Source organism: Pongo pygmaeus, chromosome 9 (genome assembly GCF_028885625.2).
Source record: "Pongo pygmaeus isolate AG05252 chromosome 9, NHGRI_mPonPyg2-v2.0_pri, whole genome shotgun sequence".
NCBI lineage: Eukaryota > Metazoa > Chordata > Mammalia > Primates > Hominidae > Pongo > Pongo pygmaeus.
Window position 1 is genome coordinate 120,247,098 of NC_072382.2, and position 14,320 is coordinate 120,261,417.

Sequence of the window (14,320 nt, forward strand, 5' to 3'; positions counted from 1 at the left end):
TAAGAAATACTCTGGGGCCATGCTGTCATTAATAGAATGTTCTGCAACAATGGAAATGTTCTATTGGAATAGTAGACAACAATAATAGAAGTGTTTAGTTCAGTATTTAGAAGTGTATTTAGAAGTATTTAGAAGTATTTAGAAGTTCAGTATTTAGAAGTTCAGTATTTAGAAGTGTTTAGTCCACATGTGGCTATTGAGCGCTTGACATGTGATTAGTGTGACTGAGGAACCACATTGTTTATTTTGTTTAACTTTAGCCATGTGTAACTAGTGGCTACCATATCAGACTGTAGCTCTGGAGGATTTCTACTTAAAACCTGACAACTTTATATATAATTTTTGTTGGGTCTACTGAAATTATGTTGACCCAACAAAATTAGGACAATTCAGGAAACATTGGAGATACTTTGCATAAATATCTGTGCTTTCTCACTCTCTCTTAGAATATGTTCATGCATATGTAATTTTTTTTTAAGAGACAGGGTCTTGCTCTGTTGCCCAGGCTGGAGTGCAGTGACATGATCATAGCTCACTGCCAACGCTGAACTCCTAGGCTCCAGTGATCCTCCTGCCTTGGCCTCCCAAAGTACTGGGATTACAAACATGAGCCACAGTGCTTGGCCTCATATGAAATTTCTTTTTTTAAGAAGTTTTGTTTTAATTTTTATGGGTACATAGTAGGTATATATATTTATGGTATACATAAGATGTTTTGATACAGGCATGCAATGCATCATAATCATATCATGTAGAGTGGGGTATCCATTCCCTTAAGCATTTATCCTTTGTATTACAAACAATCCAATTATACTCTTTCAGTCATTTTTAAATGTACAATTAACTTATTATTGACTATAATCACCCTGTTGTGCTATCAAATGCTAAGTCTTATTCATTCTTTCTAATTTTTTTTTTGTGCCCATTAGCCATCCCCTAATATGGAATTTTTTATGTGGAAATTTTTATTACTCTACTTTTTCTCCTCTTTTTTAGTCAGTTTGTGGAGGTACTTTCTGCCATCTGGGATACTTTATTTAAAATAGATCAAGATAGTAGCACAAACAGAAATTTTGGTGATTAAGCATCTTGTAAACTACCTGGCACAAATAATAGGTGTCAATAGATATTTGCTGAATGAGTGAGTGACATGAAAGTGATTAATATAAAGAATAGTTGGGAGAAATGCTACATTATTTACTTCAGGGGAGATAGAATTTTAGGAGACAAGAAGTAGTTCTGTGCTTTGGTTTGGTCTGACCTTAAACAAGAATCTTGTCTCAGTCCCATTAGTGGATAGAAGTAAAATAATTCACAGATCACAAAAAAGTACATGATAGGAAGATAAAGTTGCACTAAATTTGAGAGTTAAAGTGGATTCAGTGCAATTGTAGACTTCAGGTTACATTTGAATTTTATTAAATCTAAATTTAGGGGTGAAGTATATATCAAAGCCACTAGATTTAATTATAGCATTGTAGTGGTAGACAAAGGAGTTGTTTGATAATTTTAGTCCGTTTTGTGTTAAGATTACTTGATGAATATTAACCTCGTAAGAGAGTAGGACTGATGTGACTACAAGAAATACTGACTCATCATTTTGTGTGTGGTGCTAGTCAGTGTTGGATTACAAGAAATTTGAGTCCCATTTCAAAAATAATTTGATATTTGCTCCTTTTAGATCCTAAAGGTAGGTGAAATTGCTGATCCAGGGATTCAAAGGCTCAGATTTAATCTGAGTAATGAGCAGTCCTTTTTTCAACTATAAAAATGTGAACCTGAATAAAGATTTACTTATTGTTGCAGACAAAATGAACACTTGTTTCAGTGCTTCTCTTCTAAATTTAATTTGTTTCATGGTTTATTCCTTGTTTTCCTAGGATGAGAAAATGTCAGAATCTACAATGGATGCCTTCCAAAGCCTACCTGCAGAAGCAGGCTAAAGGTAGTGTTGTTAAAAAGGTCTTCCCCCAAATGCGCCTTGCTTAAATGCTGTATAGTTGTATACATCCAGTAGAAGAGAATACTTTTTTTTTTCAAGTACAACTCTTTCTCACAGAGTTGATTGTTGAAGCTAGGTAATAGGTACATGGGGGTTGATTGGACTATTTCCTGTATTGGGGGATATTTTTGAAATTTTCCATAATAAATTTTTAAAATTTATATAAAAATCATAGTTCATTATATTTCCTAGAGCAATAATAGTATACCTATTTCACCTGATCAACTTGGCATTAACTTTCTTTAGCCTTTCAATGCTAACCTTTAACTGCAGGAAACTCAGAATGTTGTGTCACATTTCTACGCTTCTATTTTTTAAATGTATTTTTTTAACTTATTTTTAATTTTCGTGGATACACAGCAGGTTTATTTATTTATTTATTTATTTATTTATTTATTTATTTATTTATTGAGACAGAGTCTCACTCTGTCTTTCAGGCTGGGGTGCAGTAGCATGATTATGACTCACTGTAGCTTCGACCTCCCAGGCTCAAGCCATCCTCCCACCTCAGCCTCCCTAGTAGCTGGGACTACAGGTGTGCACCACCATGCCTGGCTAATTTTTGTAAATTTTTTTTGCAGAGACAGGATTTTGCCATGTTGCCCAGGCTGGTCTTGAACTCCTGGGCTCAAGCATTCCTCTCACCTTGGCCTCCCAAAGTGCTGGAATTACAGGCATGAGCCACCACTGTACCTGGCCAGCAGGTGTATATATTTATGGGGGTACATGAGATATGTTGATACAGGCATACAATGGGTAATAATCACATCAGGGTACATGGGATGTCCATTACCTCAAGCATTTATTCTTTGTGTTACAAACAATCTAATTATACTTTTGTAATTATTTTTAAGGGTACAGTAAATTATTGTTGACTGTAATCACCCTGTTGTACTATCAAATACTAGATCTTATTCACTTCTATCTAGCTATATTTTTGTACCCATTAACCATCCCCACTTTCCCCCTCAACCTCACTACCCTTCCTAGCCTCTCATAACTATCATTCTCTCTGTCTCTATCTCCATAAGTACAATTGTTTTAATTTTTAGCTCCCACAAATGAGTGAGAACATGTGATGTTTGTCTCTCTGTGTCTGGCTTATTTCACTTAACATAATGTCCTCTAGTTCCATCCATGTTGTTTCAGATGATGGGATCTCGTTCTTTTTTATGGCTGAATAGTACTCCATTGTGGATATGTACCACATTTTCTTTATCCATTCATTTGTTGATGGATGCTTAGATTGCTTTCAAATCTTGGCTATCATGAATAGTGCTGCAGGAAACATGAGAGTGCAGATATCTCTTTGATACACTGATTTCCTTTATTTTGGTATATACCTAGCTGTGGGATTGCTGGATCATATGGTGGCTCTGTAATTCTATTTTAAATAAAATTATTCTCACTTATAGACAGATGATGTTGTTGTGTTTTTCCCCCAGCTGTGAAAAAGAAAGAGAAGAAGTCTAAGACCAGTGAAAAGAAAGATAGCAAAGAGAGCAGTGTTGTGAAGAACGTGATGGACTCTAGTCAGAAACCTACCCCATCAGCAAGAGAGGATCCTGCCCCAAAGAAAAGCAGTAATGAGCCTCCTCCACGAAAGCCCGTCGAGGAAAAGAGTGAAGAAGGGAATGTCTCGGCCCCTGGGCCTGAATCCAAACAGGCCACCACTCCAGCTTCCAGGAAGTCAAGCAAGCAGGTCTCCCAGCCAGCACCGGTCATCCCCCCTCAGCCACCTACTACAGGACCGCCAAGAAAAGAAGTTCCCAAAACCACTCCTAGTGAGCCCAAGAAAAAGCAGCCTCCACCACCAGAATCAGGTGAGTGAGGAGGGCAAGAAGGAATTGCTGAACCACAAGTACTAACAAAAAAGCACTGATGTCTCAAACAGCATTTGAAAGCAGGAAATGTATGATTTGAAGTCTTCAGTTCAAGAAAATCAGCTCTCTTTCTAACTATTATGTATAATAATAAAGAAACAGAAACAAAAAAAAAACAGTTAAATTGGAGGTATTGTTTTAATTTCCTGTTCGAAGCCTAGAGTTTAGTTTTTTTTTTTTTTTTCCTAATGCCCCTTTCTTCACAGGTCAGTCAGTACTAAAGTAGTTGTTGCCAGCATCTGACTGCAATTTATTCTGAATTTTTTAGGTCCAGAGCAGAGCAAACAGAAAAAAGTGGCTCCCCGCCCAAGTATCCCTGTAAAACAAAAACCAAAAGAAAAGGTGAGGAGAGATTTGTTTCTCTGCCATTTCTCAGGGACGTATTCTATTTTGTAGGGAAAAGCCTTATCCTTGACTTCTATGTAGATGGCAGTGGAATTTCTTAAAATTAAGAAAAGTTTAGGCTTTTAGCTGGGCACGGTGGCTCATGCCAGTAATCCCAACACGTAGTGAGGCTGAGGTGGGAGGATTGCTTGAGGCCAGCAGTTCAAGACCAGCCTGGGCAACATAGTGAGACCCTGTCTTTATTTAAACAAAAAAAAAAAAAAAAGAAGAAGAAGAAGTTAGCCAGGCATGGTGGCACTTGCCTGTAGTTCCAGGTACTCACGAGGCTGATAGAAGGATTGTCTTGAGCCCAGGAATTCAAGGCTGTAGTGAGCTATGATTGCACCACTGCCGTCCAGCCTGGGTGACAAAGCAAAACACTGTCTCCCAAAAAAACTTGGGCTTGGCAAGGCGCGGTGGCTCACGCCTGTGATCCCAGCACTTTGGAAGCCAAAGCGGGCAGATCACTGGAGGTCAGGAGTTTGAGACCAGCCTGGCCAACATGGTGAAACCCTGTCTCTACTAAAAATACAAAAATTAGCCGGATGTGGTAGTGGGTGCTTGTAATCCTAGCCACTTGGGAGGCTGAGGCAGGGGAATTGCCTGAACCTGCGAGGCGGAGGCTGCAGTGAGCCGAGATTGCATCACTGCACTCTAGCCTGGACGACAGAGCGAGACTCCATCTCAAAAAAAAAAAAAGTAGCCAGGCGCGGTGGCTCACGCCTGTAATCCCAGCGCCTTGGGAGGCCGAGGCGGGCGGATCACGAGGGCAGGAGATGGAGACCATCCTGGCTAACACGGTGAAACCCCGTCTCTACTAAAAATACAAAAAATTAGCCGGGCGAGGTGGCGGGCGACTGTAGTCCCAGCCACTCAGGAGAGTGAGGCAGGAGAATGGCGTGAACCCGAGGGGCGGAGCCTGCAGTGAGCCGAGATCGCGCCACTGCACTCCAGCCTGGGTGACAGTGAGACTCCGTCTCAAAAAAAAAAAAAACAAAGTTTAGGCTTTAGCCTGTTTCTGTTTTGGTCTCTTCCTTGTTGCTTTTCCCTTCTTTGTGGCCCCATATGTTCTAGCCTAGGAATCTGCTTATTCTAAAGGCCATTTGGCATAATTATTTTTTGACCCCAACATCCTTTAGCAATTACTTGTCTGTAAAAATCACCCTTCCCTGTATTCACTATTTTTATTTATTATGGATAAAGAGATAGTATGGTGGCTCACATCTATAATCCCAGCACTTTGTGGGGCCAAGGCGGGAGGGTCACTTGAGGGCAGGAGCTGGAGACCAACCTGGGCAGCACAGTAACACACAGTTGCTATAAAAAATTTAAAAATCAACTAGGCATGGTGGCATGCACCTGTAGTCCCAGATACTCTTGAGAAGCTGAGGCAGGAGGATCACTTGAGCCCACGAGGTCTAGGCTGCGGTGAACTGTCACTGTCCCACTGTATTGCAGCCTAGGCAACAAAGCAAGACCCAATCTCTTTAAAAAGAAATTTCAAGGATTATTTCTCTGTTTATGTTGGACACATGTTTTTTAGATCTATTAATAAGATTTGTCATTTGCATTATTATCTATTGCAAATGTGAAGGCAAATAGGGTGTGATTTTGTTCTATATTCATCTTTTGTCTCCTTAGGAAAAACCACCTCCGGTCAATAAGCAGGAGAATGCAGGCACTTTGAACATCCTCAGCACTCTCTCCAATGGCAATAGTTCTAAGCAAAAAATTCCAGCAGATGGAGTCCACAGGATCAGAGTGGACTTTAAGGTAAAGGTGTTCAGTGATCATAAAGTATATTGAGTGTCAAAGACTTTAAATAAAGAAAATGCTGCTACCAAAGGTGTTGAAAGAGGAAATCAGCACCAACTGGGGGAATGAATAAGAACTCCCATTAGCAGATGAGTTTAGCGCTGGGAGAGCTTTGGTCAGTGTTGTTACATCACTGTTTGTGAACTGACTGCAGAACATAGATAATGAAACATTCCTATCCATCCGGAGCAGTATCAGAGGAAGTAATTCCTTCACATGGAAAGTATCAAACCATGATGATTCCTTGAGTTAGCAAAACTGTAAGAGAAATTCATTCCCAGTGTATTTTCGCAATGTATTCAATATGAACTGAACAACTAGGTGAGCCTTTTAATAGTCTGTGTCTGAGATTAAAACTTTTTAAAGCAGCAGTTATTTTTGGACTCATTGAAATGAAATACTCTGACAATTCTGATGTCACACTAATTTTATGCTTTTCATCCTTATTTTCCATCCAAAGTTGTGTAATTGTGAAACTTTTCTAAGTGACCTTTCTCTCTCCACAGGAGGATTGTGAAGCAGAAAATGTGTGGGAGATGGGAGGCTTAGGAATCTTGACTTCTGTTCCTATAACACCCAGGGTGGTTTGCTTTCTCTGTGCCAGTAGTGGGCATGTAGAGGTAAGGCATCCTGCTTCTTTGTACCCCAGGAAGTACATAGATTATTTTTCTGTGGATGAAATTACTATAGTCTGTTTTGTTGGTATTTAGCAGGTACTATTCCCTGTTTAAACCAGCTAAAGAAATGTTTTGAAATGTTTTAGAGATTTTGGGAAGGAATCTGCTATTAGAGTAGCAAAGTTATTGAGAGTGAAAAGATCAATAATCCCATCTGTCTTAAATTCAGTCTTTATTAGAGTTCTGATCTTTCTGTTAGATGTCTAAATAGGAGAAAAAATTATACAGTGGTCTATTAAAAGGGATGCTATTGATGGTTGTTTTATATTGTATATCAAAGGCCTCTTTGTCTATAAAGAGCTCTTACCAATTAACAAGAAAAAGGAATGACATCCAGAAAAAAATAGACAAAAGACAGGAATAGATAATTCACAAAATTAGAAATAAATACATGGTGGGTGGCAGGGGGAGGTGAAGGGAGGGTGTCTGTTTTTTAGCCCTCTAGAGACCGAAAACTGGAAATTAAAGCATGATAAAAAAGAATCCTGAATAAATGGGGACTTTCTGTTGGTGGAAAGAAATATAGATTAGTTACAATCTTTCTTTCTGAGGGAATTATTTGGAAATATATATTTATCTTTAAAATAGGTATATCCTCTGACATAGCAATTGCACTTCAAACACTTATCTTATGGATATAATTAGAAAAATTGGCAAATCTGTAGATATAAAGAAGTGTTCATTTCAATATTGTTCATGATAATAAAAAACTGGAAACAACCCAAAAGTCCATCTATAAGGAGCATGGGTTAAAATAAGCATAGGGCATATAGCTGGTCACGGTGGCTCACGCCTGTAATCCCAGCACTTTGGGAGGCTGAGGCAGGTGGATCACGAGGTCAGGAGATCCAGACCATCCTGGCTAACACAGTGAAACCCCGTCTCTACTAAAAATACAAAAAAATTAGCTGGGTGTGGTGGCAGGCACCTGTAGTCCCAGCTACTCGGGAGGCTGAGGCAGGAGAATGGCGTGAACCCGGGAGGTGGAGCTTGCAGTGAGCCGAGATCGCGCCACTGCACTCCCACCTGGGCAACAGAGCGAGACTCCGTCTCAAAAAAAAAAAAAAAAGTATAGGGCGTATATAATGGCAAATATGAAGTCCTAAAGGTAATATATATTAATGTTATTAGGTTGATGCAAAAGTAATTGCAGTAATAACATGGAAAGATGTCCATGACATATCACTGAGTGAAAAGAGCAGGTTACAAGACAGTATATAAGGCACAATCCCATCTTAGTTTGGAAAAGTGTTTTTAAAATATTTATCTAGAAAACAATCTGGAAGGATTCATACTAAAATATTAAGAGTGTGGTTGGATTATAGGTGACCTTTATTTGTTTCTCTGGTTTTGTTTTGTTTTTTTTAATCTTTCTGAGTTTTTTTTGCAGTATGTACCACCTTTACAATGAGAAAGGAAAAAGTAGCACAATTTTGAATAGGAAGCAGTAGTTTGTCATTTATAAGGGACATATCCTACATCCTTTACAGTTCTTAAATTCCTGGCAGATACCTCCTTGGCTTATTACTTACCACATAAGATATGTATTCAAAGGTGGTAAAGAAAATCCAGGTTGGGTGCAATGGCTCACGCCTGTAATCCCAGTACTTTGGGAGGCTGACGCAGGAGGACCGCTTGAGCTCAGGAGTTCAAGACCAGCCTGAGCAACATAGTGAGACCTCGTCTCTACTAAAAACAAAATAAAATACCAGGCATGGTAGCATGTGCCTATAGTCCAGCTACTCTAGTCCCAGCTACTTGGGAGGCTGAGGTGAGAGGATCACTTGAGCCCAGGAGATCGAGGCTGCAATGAGCCATTATCACGCCACTGCACTCCAGCCTGGGCAACTAAGCAAGACCCTGTCTCAAAAAAATTAAAAAAATTTTTTAAAAATAGGAAAATCCAAGCTAGGTTGAAATCTGAATGTTGAGCAGTCAGTGAGACACAAACTAGCTAAGAAAGTCAACCCTGCCCACTTGCCATTTGAAGTTATTACTAGCAAAATTACAAATTATTGCCTGGTATTCATTTACTAAGCAAATATTCTCTTAGTCCCTATTACGAACAACTTATTGTTCTAAGTGCAGAAGTTCAGATATCATTGAGACTGAGAATATTCAGTCTACAAGTGCCAGGGGTCTACTGTATCTCTTTTCCCTCTTAATACAGTGCTTTGCACCCATATATATGCCACCCACAGGAATAACTTATTTTTATAGCACCAGTCCTTCAACTTCTGGGATTAAACAGATTTTTTTTCAGGGTATAATTGTTCTGATTTAAATTCTTTATAGTTGTACATAGCAATCTCACAGGATTCCTAAAATATAAATTAGAGAATAGCATGCTGCCTGCACTGCACTCCTAAAGCATGACCAGTGCTTGATGAACTCTCCTCCAGGCGAATTTCTTAAACTTTTTATGTTGACATGATTTCAGACTTATAAAAAGACTATGAGTTGTACAAAGAATTCTAGGTACCCCTCACCCAGATTCCCTAAGTGTTAATATGTTTCTCTGTGTGTATATATTTTACAAAATAACAAATAAAATACATATACACATTTTACCTGTAGATACACGTGTCGAAAATTTGAGAACAAGTTTCAGACATATACCATTTTACCTCTAAATATTTTAGTGTATATTTTTAAAAATCAAGGACATTCTCGTATTTAACCATGGTATAATTACCAAATCAGGAAATTAACACACTGGTACATTACTATTATCTGATCTATAGGCCTTATTTAGGTTTGACCAATTGTCCCAATAATTCCTTTATGGCAAAAGAAAATTCTGGATTATCCTAATTAGTATTTTTGAAAATCCTATATCAATATGAAAATAACTTATTTCTAAAATTAGAAATGGAGGCTGGGCATGGTGGCTCACGCCTATAATCCCAGCACTTTGGGAGGCCGAGGCAGGCAGATCACAAGGTCAGGAGATGGAGACCATCCTCGCTAACACAGTGAAACCCCATCTCTACTAAAAATACAAAAAATTAGCCAGGTGTGGTGGCATGCGCCTGTAATCCCAGCTACTGAGGAGATTGAGACTGGAGAATCACTTGAACCCAGGAGGCGGAGGTTGCAGTGAGTCGAGATCGCACCACTGCACCCCAGCCTGGGCGACGGAGCGAGACTCCTTCTCAAAAAAAAAAAATAAATAAAAATTAAAACAATTAAAAAAATAAAATTAGAAATGGAAAGGACAAACCAGAGCTTACAACTGTTTTGTATATTACAGAAAACGTTTAAACCCTGCCTATTTCCCCCACCCCACTCCTTTATATTCCCATAGCTCTTTGTTTATACCACTCTTAGGGCACTTAGCATGTTCTGTTAAATCTTGGATTGTATTTATTTTGTTACTTTCTAATTCCACTGTTATTACCACTTTAGTACTCTGAATCTCCCGCAGTGTCCAATACTGTACTTTTTTACGTAGTCATTGTTTAATGAATATGTATTGAATTAAATATATGCCAGTGGACTACTAAAACCCAAAGTATATAAGAAGGGTATGGTTATGTTTTTCTACATATTATTTGACATACTTCTATCTTCCCATGTTCTTACTATAGTTTGTGTATTGCCAAGTCTGTTGTGAGCCCTTCCACAAGTTTTGTTTAGAGGAGAACGAGCGCCCTCTGGAGGACCAGCTGGAAAATTGGTGTTGTCGTCGCTGCAAATTCTGTCATGTTTGTGGAAGACAACATCAGGCTACAAAGGTACAAAACTTGGTAATAGAACTACAGCTGGACCTCTGTATCAGTGGGTTCTGTATCCCTGGACTCAACCAACCTTGGATTGAATGTATCTGGGAAAAAATGAGTAGTTGCCTCTGTACTCTATGTGAACAGACTTTTTCTTGTCATTATTTCCTAAACAATACAGTATAACAACTATTTACATTGTATTAGGTATGATAAGTAATCTAGAGATAATTTAAAGTATATGGTGGGCGGATCACGTGAAGCCAGGAGTTCGAGACCAGCCTGAGCCAACGTGGTGAAACCCCATCTCTACTAAAAATACAAAAAATTAGCCAGGTGTGGTGGTGGGCACCTGTAGTCCCAGTTACTTGGGAGGCCGAGGCAGGAAGATCGCTTGAACTTTGGAGGCAGAGGTTGCAGTGAGCCACTCCAGCCTGTGGTGCAGTCTGTCACTCCAGCCTGGGTGACAGAGTGAGACTCCATCTCAAAAAAAAAAAAGTATATGGGAGGATGTGCATTTTGTTATATACAAATGCTGCACCATTTTTTCTAGGGACTTGGGCATCCATGGACTTTGGTATCCTCTGGGGGTCCTGGAGCCAATCTCCCATGGAAACCAAGGATGACTATGCTTAGAGTATTGCTTTCTTTTTTGATTTGTATTTCTGTCTTCCAGTTAAGATTTTGTATCTATATTATTTCTCTTTTTACTTAGTCTGTCTTTAGTATTTAATTGGGTGTAATCAGTTGCCTATTTTGTGTTTTAATTTTGGGACTATAGCAGAAAACATGATATTGAATAAAATTCCAAAAATAAGTCAAATCTACCTAATACAAATACTCATCACTGAGTGCCTTTGGCAGGAAATAAATCTCAATGCTTTAATTGGGAGTAAATAATGTATGAGGAAATTTAAACTTATAATTGTGTGCTATACTTACTTGCCAGTAAATGTGAAATGGGGTACTAAGTAATAGGTGTTGGGTGAAGGTAATATGATGCTTATCTTTTTGCCATTATATTTTCTTACAGCAGCTGCTGGAGTGTAATAAGTGCCGAAACAGCTATCACCCTGAGTGCCTGGGACCAAACTACCCCACCAAACCCACAAAGAAGAAGAAAGTCTGGGTGAGTTATACACATGATGCTCTTTCATAGAGAACCGTCATGTGACTATTGGGCTTATGTAACTTGTATTACAAGTATCTGTGCTTGAGGATGTCAGTATGACAATCTTTTTGCCTCATTACTAGGAAATCATCTCAGTAGAGAAATTAAATCTATAAATGAATGCATTTGAGATCTTTTTAGTTAACGAAGGATATTAAAAACAAGAAATTCCTATTGAATTTCTTTTCTTCTTTTCTAGATCTGTACCAAGTGTGTTCGCTGTAAGAGCTGTGGATCCACAACTCCAGGCAAAGGGTGGGATGCACAGTGGTCTCACGATTTCTCACTGTGTCATGATTGCGCCAAGCTCTTTGCTAAAGGTACCCAAAAAAGCCAGTTTTGCCAACTTTCGGAGGTTGTACTTGGTGTTCTGGAGGTGAACTAGACTCTAGTGAAATGAAATAAAAAGTCTCACACATTATGTCAAGGATACCATTTAGACACATTTACTAAGTTCCTGTTTAGAACTTAGCAACTAGAAATGTCTTGTTAGTTTATACGGGAAGTGTTAAGGGGACTTTTCATTATAACTAACCACAAAGAAATCCTCTAAGCTAGTATTTCCCAAAGTGTGGTGTATATATTATACATTTGATTATTTCAGTCATTATTTTAGTTGCTACCCAAACATTTTCTTTTAATAGTTATATTAGAAAAAAATATTAATATAACTAATACATTAAACCTGTTATATTACTGACTTAGGATAATCACATAAAGTTCATTGTTTTCAGTAAGATAAGCAGATCCGTTTGAAGAAGTTCATTAAGTAAAAAATAATATAGGAGATCTCTGTATATAAAGAAAATTTATGAAGGTTATACAGAGTACTGAATCTTAGGAAGTACTCCTCTAAGATCTAATGTAAATGCCCTAGAAATAAGGAAAAAGCTTACATGTACTGTTTCTGACTTCCATATTGCCACTTCCTTTTAAATATTTAAATATTTCTTACAAATGTGTGAGAAACTTCTCTCTTCCATTCTTTTCTATTATTTTATCTTTAAAATCTACCTCATGACCTTTATAAATGAAAACTAGTAAACTAAAGAAAACTAGTAGCATATGAAGCTTTTCTGTGAGTATTCGAGGGGCTCAGAATAATCTTGAGACTGCAGATGTGTGAACATTCCACAGTAGATCCATGCTGGTGTTCATGATCCCAGAAGAATATAGATGTAGATTGGGTTGGTATATGCAAGTCAAGGGCCGTAAAAACACAGGTATGTGAGCCAAAGCACTGCTGTAAACTTTGCTTTGCTTTCAGGAAACTTCTGCCCTCTCTGTGACAAATGTTATGATGATGATGACTATGAGAGTAAGATGATGCAATGTGGAAAGTGTGATCGCTGGGTCCATTCCAAATGTGAGAATCTTTCAGGTACAGAAGGTTGGAGTCTTTTTATTTCAGTTTTCTTCTTTCTAGGTACTACTGCATTTATCAGCCTCTAGAGCACTTTAAACCTAAAATTATGATTGTGTTATTTGAAATCTCTAAATTTATTTTTTAGTCTCTAGAATAAGCAGCATTGTATTACATTTGTGCTCACTTATCTTGAATATATGCCTTTAAAGTATTTATTTGCTGTCCTTTGTGGGTTCCATAACCTGATTCTCAATAATCAAATTCAGGATTAGTGTTAATTAATAATGCCACTTTTTGAGATCAATATGTGTGATATCCATGAGGATATTAGAATCTTAATGTGGTTCCCAACATATGGCTTTATAGTAAGTTCAGTGGAATAGTTTCCTCTTCTTCCTCTCTCCCATTCTTCAGAGGACCTCATCATGGTAGGTTTTTGTTTTCTTAGATGAGATGTATGAGATTCTATCTAATCTGCCAGAAAGTGTGGCCTACACTTGTGTGAACTGTACTGAGCGGCACCCTGCAGAGTGGCGACTGGCCCTTGAAAAAGAGCTGCAGATTTCTCTGAAGCAAGTTCTGACAGCTTTGTTGAATTCTCGGACTACCAGCCATTTGCTACGCTACCGGCAGGTAGGCCAAGTCTCATTTTTTTTCTGAGAGCTTGTTCTTAGGTAGTTTTTACCTAGCGTTTTTCTTTTGTTTTACTTCATTCTCCTCACTTAATTTTTAGTTACTTGTTTTGGCTATAACCATTAGGACAATATTTAGAGCCAAGAATAGGACCTTCTTTAGCGTAAGAAATAGGAAGGAGCTGTATCTTCAAAGGTCTTGCTGTTACAATGAGAAATTTGGACTTTATACTCTGAAGGTGATAGGGAGCCAGTGAAGCACTTCGTCCAAGACAGTAACCTGATCAGAGTTGCTTCTTAGAAAAAATATTATTCTGACTGAGTGGAGACGAAGGACTGGAGACACCTGAGCCTAGAGGCAGGATTCGTAGTTAGGGGACAGTTATAGTAATCAATTGGAAAAACACTTTCTATCTATGTAAGTTGTGAACTTTACACATTTATAAAGTAGTCATTAGAAGAACCACATGGGGCCAGGCGCGGTGGCTCACGCCTGTAATCCCAGCACTTCAGGAGGCCGAGGCGGGCGGATCACGAGGTCAGGAGATCGAGACCATCCTGGCTAACATGGTGAAACCCCGTCTCTACTAAAAATACAAAAAATTAGCCAGGCATGGTAGCGGGCACCTGTAGTCCCAGTTACTTGGGAGGCTGAGGCAGGAGAATGG

The 14,320-nt window shown here is 38.6% G+C and overlaps 1 protein-coding gene across 13 annotated transcripts in view; it reads left to right on the plus strand.

Annotated features, from left to right (window-relative positions):
* The window catches only part of KMT2A (lysine methyltransferase 2A), a 90,312-nt gene that overhangs the window by 41,772 nt on the left and 34,220 nt on the right, over window positions 1-14,320 (plus strand). For 8 of the 13 annotated variants that reach the window (XM_054439464.2, XM_054439467.2, XM_054439468.2 and 5 more), the window contains 10 exons: window positions 1,881-1,945; window positions 3,448-3,825; window positions 4,154-4,227; window positions 5,911-6,042; window positions 6,591-6,704; window positions 10,352-10,498; window positions 11,517-11,612; window positions 11,854-11,974; window positions 12,922-13,044; window positions 13,469-13,653. In XM_054439464.2, the coding sequence (XP_054295439.1) occupies window positions 1,881-1,945; window positions 3,448-3,825; window positions 4,154-4,227; window positions 5,911-6,042; window positions 6,591-6,704; window positions 10,352-10,498; window positions 11,517-11,612; window positions 11,854-11,974; window positions 12,922-13,044; window positions 13,469-13,653 (1,435 nt within the window). The remainder of the gene's footprint in view (window positions 1-1,880; window positions 1,946-3,447; window positions 3,826-4,153; window positions 4,228-5,910; window positions 6,043-6,590; window positions 6,705-10,351; window positions 10,499-11,516; window positions 11,613-11,853; window positions 11,975-12,921; window positions 13,045-13,468; window positions 13,654-14,320) is intronic. The other 5 variants (XM_054439466.2, XM_063672140.1, XM_054439469.2 and 2 more) reach the window with 2 other exon arrangements.